Genomic DNA, 2,609 nt, shown 5'->3' with positions numbered 1-2,609 from the left:
GCACATACATGCTTACTAGTTTACAGAAAGGAATGATAGCACCCAGGCGTAGGCGTAGAGACACCCTCTATAATCAGTAAATTCAGAAAAAAAAAGAAACTTTGCGAACATCAAAGATGATCAAATGTTTGAGGTTCTTACAAATTTTCATAACAAAATATCAAGTAGAGAAAGGTGTACTGATGAGTTTCTGATTTCAGTGCTAAAAGTGCTCAAAATTTTGAGCACTGAAATCTTTTTCTTGTTTAGAGCTCCTTGAATGTTTTTTGTACATGAAAACTTGTAAGCACGTACAAAGTTTGAGCATATTTGATATCGCAAAATTTCAGAGTTTTTTTAATTTTTTTCTAATGTACTGTTCATAGAGGGTGTCCTTAACCTGGAGTTGAGAAACTAGTCCCCATTTTTTTATCTCTTATTACTGTATTATCGAACACAAGGAGGAAACCAAGCCATTCCTCTCATATGGAACCATGACATCGCATGACTTTTGATACCTCGAACTAAACACGCTTAAGTGTAAGCAATGGCGCTGAGCTCCCTGGCATGCTTCTCCCACAACGCAACGAACACGTCGATGCCTCCCCCTTTCCGCAGGCTGGGCATCAGCACCACCACCCCGTCCTGTGGGACCTTCCCCGGCAGCATTCCGACGAGCCGCCCGCCGCACCCGAAGTCCAACCGGTGCAGGTCCAGGTGGAGCCAGCTGTCGGCCTCCACGTCCAGCGACAGCATGCCGGCCTCGTCCGCACACGCCGGCTCCAGATCCTCGTCGCCGTGCAGCGCCCCGAAGTCGACGAACGACTGGAAGTACCCACCGTCGAGGGCGCGGATCCCTGCGCGGACCAGCGCCGCGGCATCGGCGAGGGTGCCGGTGGCCAGGGCCGCCGCGCGGGTCCCGGAGATTGCCGTGAGCACGACGTTCCCGAAGAACCCCACGGCCGGTAGGGCGCCCGTTCCATCCAGCCGGCCACGTCCGTTCACCGCGATGCGTATCGACGTGTGCGCGTCGCCCCCGTCGGCGAGCCCGCGCGCGGCGGTGATCTTCCGCCAGACGTGCGCCGACACAGCCTCGAAGGTCGTGTACCTGTTGTGCGCGGCGCATTTGAGCTCGGCCACGAACTCGCTCGTATAGTGAAGGAGCATGTTGGTGATCTCGGAAGTGTCGACGTGACGATCAACCTCGGCCGGCGGCTTACTCGCACGTCCGTCGTCATGCGGAGGCGCCGGCGACCGCGGCAGGAACTCGGCACCACGGTGCTCGTACTCACAGCGGGGCGGCCGGCGCGGCGCGAGGGCGGCGGGGCCGTACGGCACGGGGGCGCAGTTGACGTCGAGGCCGTCGCCGCGTACGGCGTCGGCCCAGGCGTGGAAGAACATGGTCATGGAGTGCCCGTCGGCGACCTGGTGGTGCGTGGACGAGGCGATGACGATCCCGCCGCACGCGAAGCGATTGATCTGGAGCATGAGCACGTACGGCGCGGCGCCTCTACGAACCGTGGGGTGGAGTAGCGCGAGCCCCGGCGAGGGCGCGAGCGGGAGGTGGTCGGAGAGCACCGAGGACGGCACCTCGGCCTCCAGGACGAGGGCGCCCGCGCCGCCTTTCCCCGTGACGAAGCACGGACGCGCGCCGGCCCGGCGATCGAGGCGCATGGCGGCGGTGAGGAGCGGGGAGCGCGGGAGCGTGGCGGAGAGGGCGTCGAGGAGGGCCTGGTTGGTCGGGTTGGGCGGCGAGAAGGCGAAGAGCACCGTGACGTGGTAGGTCGGCGCGGCGAGGTCGAAGACGGTGAGCGGCACCTCCTCGGAGGGCGCGGCCGCCGGGGGCACGACGAACGTCCGCTGCACCTGCACGCCCATGATCTCCATACGCTGTACGTACACCAGTAGCACTCGCGGTAGTACGATCGATGGTGCGTACGTACACTAGTGCTGCAGCTGTACGAGTATGGAATGTGTCGTGTGTGTGTGTGCATGTAGGGCGGCACGTACATGAATATATAGCATTTCTCGCTTGTAATTAGCTGCATGTGTTGATTGGCACGTGCCGATCGCTGCGCGCGTGCATGCAAGCATGCATCCGCCGACGTCGTACGTACGAAGGGTGTCACCTGAGGACTCGAGTGCTCGATCGAGGTCGATGAGTCGCAGCTGCACGGGGGACAAGAAATGGAGTTATGCCTACAAGATCAAAGCAGTGGTCAAGGTTGCGGTGGCGCGCGGAGGGCGAGATCGCCTGGGACTTCTGGGTGCGTGATATGCCGACGAGTCGACGACGACGGCTGCATCGCTGGCGCTGGTCAAGTCTGGGGAGCGGAGGCCACAATGGCGCTTGTCCTGTTGTTCGAGGAATCGGCCTGAGCTTCTCCACTTCTGTGGGCCTCCGGCAAAAATCACCTTCTCGCGCTTCGCCTGACCGGTACGGCGTCGGGCTGCCCAATACTGCGCTAGTAGCGACTCCAAGCGATTTTCTTGTCTGGTCCGGTTTTCACAACAACAACAACAACAAAAAAAAAAAACAGCTGCCGTAGAGAAGGCTTAAAATAGTAAAATAGAAAAACTTGATTTCTAAAAACTTTTGTGAATATTTTCTAAAACAATTGAACATTTTT

General features: G+C 58.4%; 1 protein-coding gene across 1 annotated transcript; it reads right to left on the bottom strand.

Moving 5' to 3' along the window:
• Positions 1 to 513: 513 nt before the first annotated feature.
• LOC119313094 (tryptamine hydroxycinnamoyltransferase 1-like) lies at positions 514 to 1,857 on the bottom strand. The gene has a single exon (XM_037588906.1). The coding sequence runs from the start codon at positions 1,855 to 1,857 to the stop codon at positions 514 to 516; it is 1,344 nt and encodes a 447-aa protein (XP_037444803.1).
• Positions 1,858 to 2,609: the final 752 nt, after the last annotated feature.

This window comes from Triticum dicoccoides, chromosome 5B (assembly GCF_002162155.2).
Source record: "Triticum dicoccoides isolate Atlit2015 ecotype Zavitan chromosome 5B, WEW_v2.0, whole genome shotgun sequence".
NCBI classification, from domain to species: domain Eukaryota; kingdom Viridiplantae; phylum Streptophyta; class Magnoliopsida; order Poales; family Poaceae; genus Triticum; species Triticum dicoccoides.
This window is presented reverse-complemented; position numbering and strand designations above follow the sequence as displayed.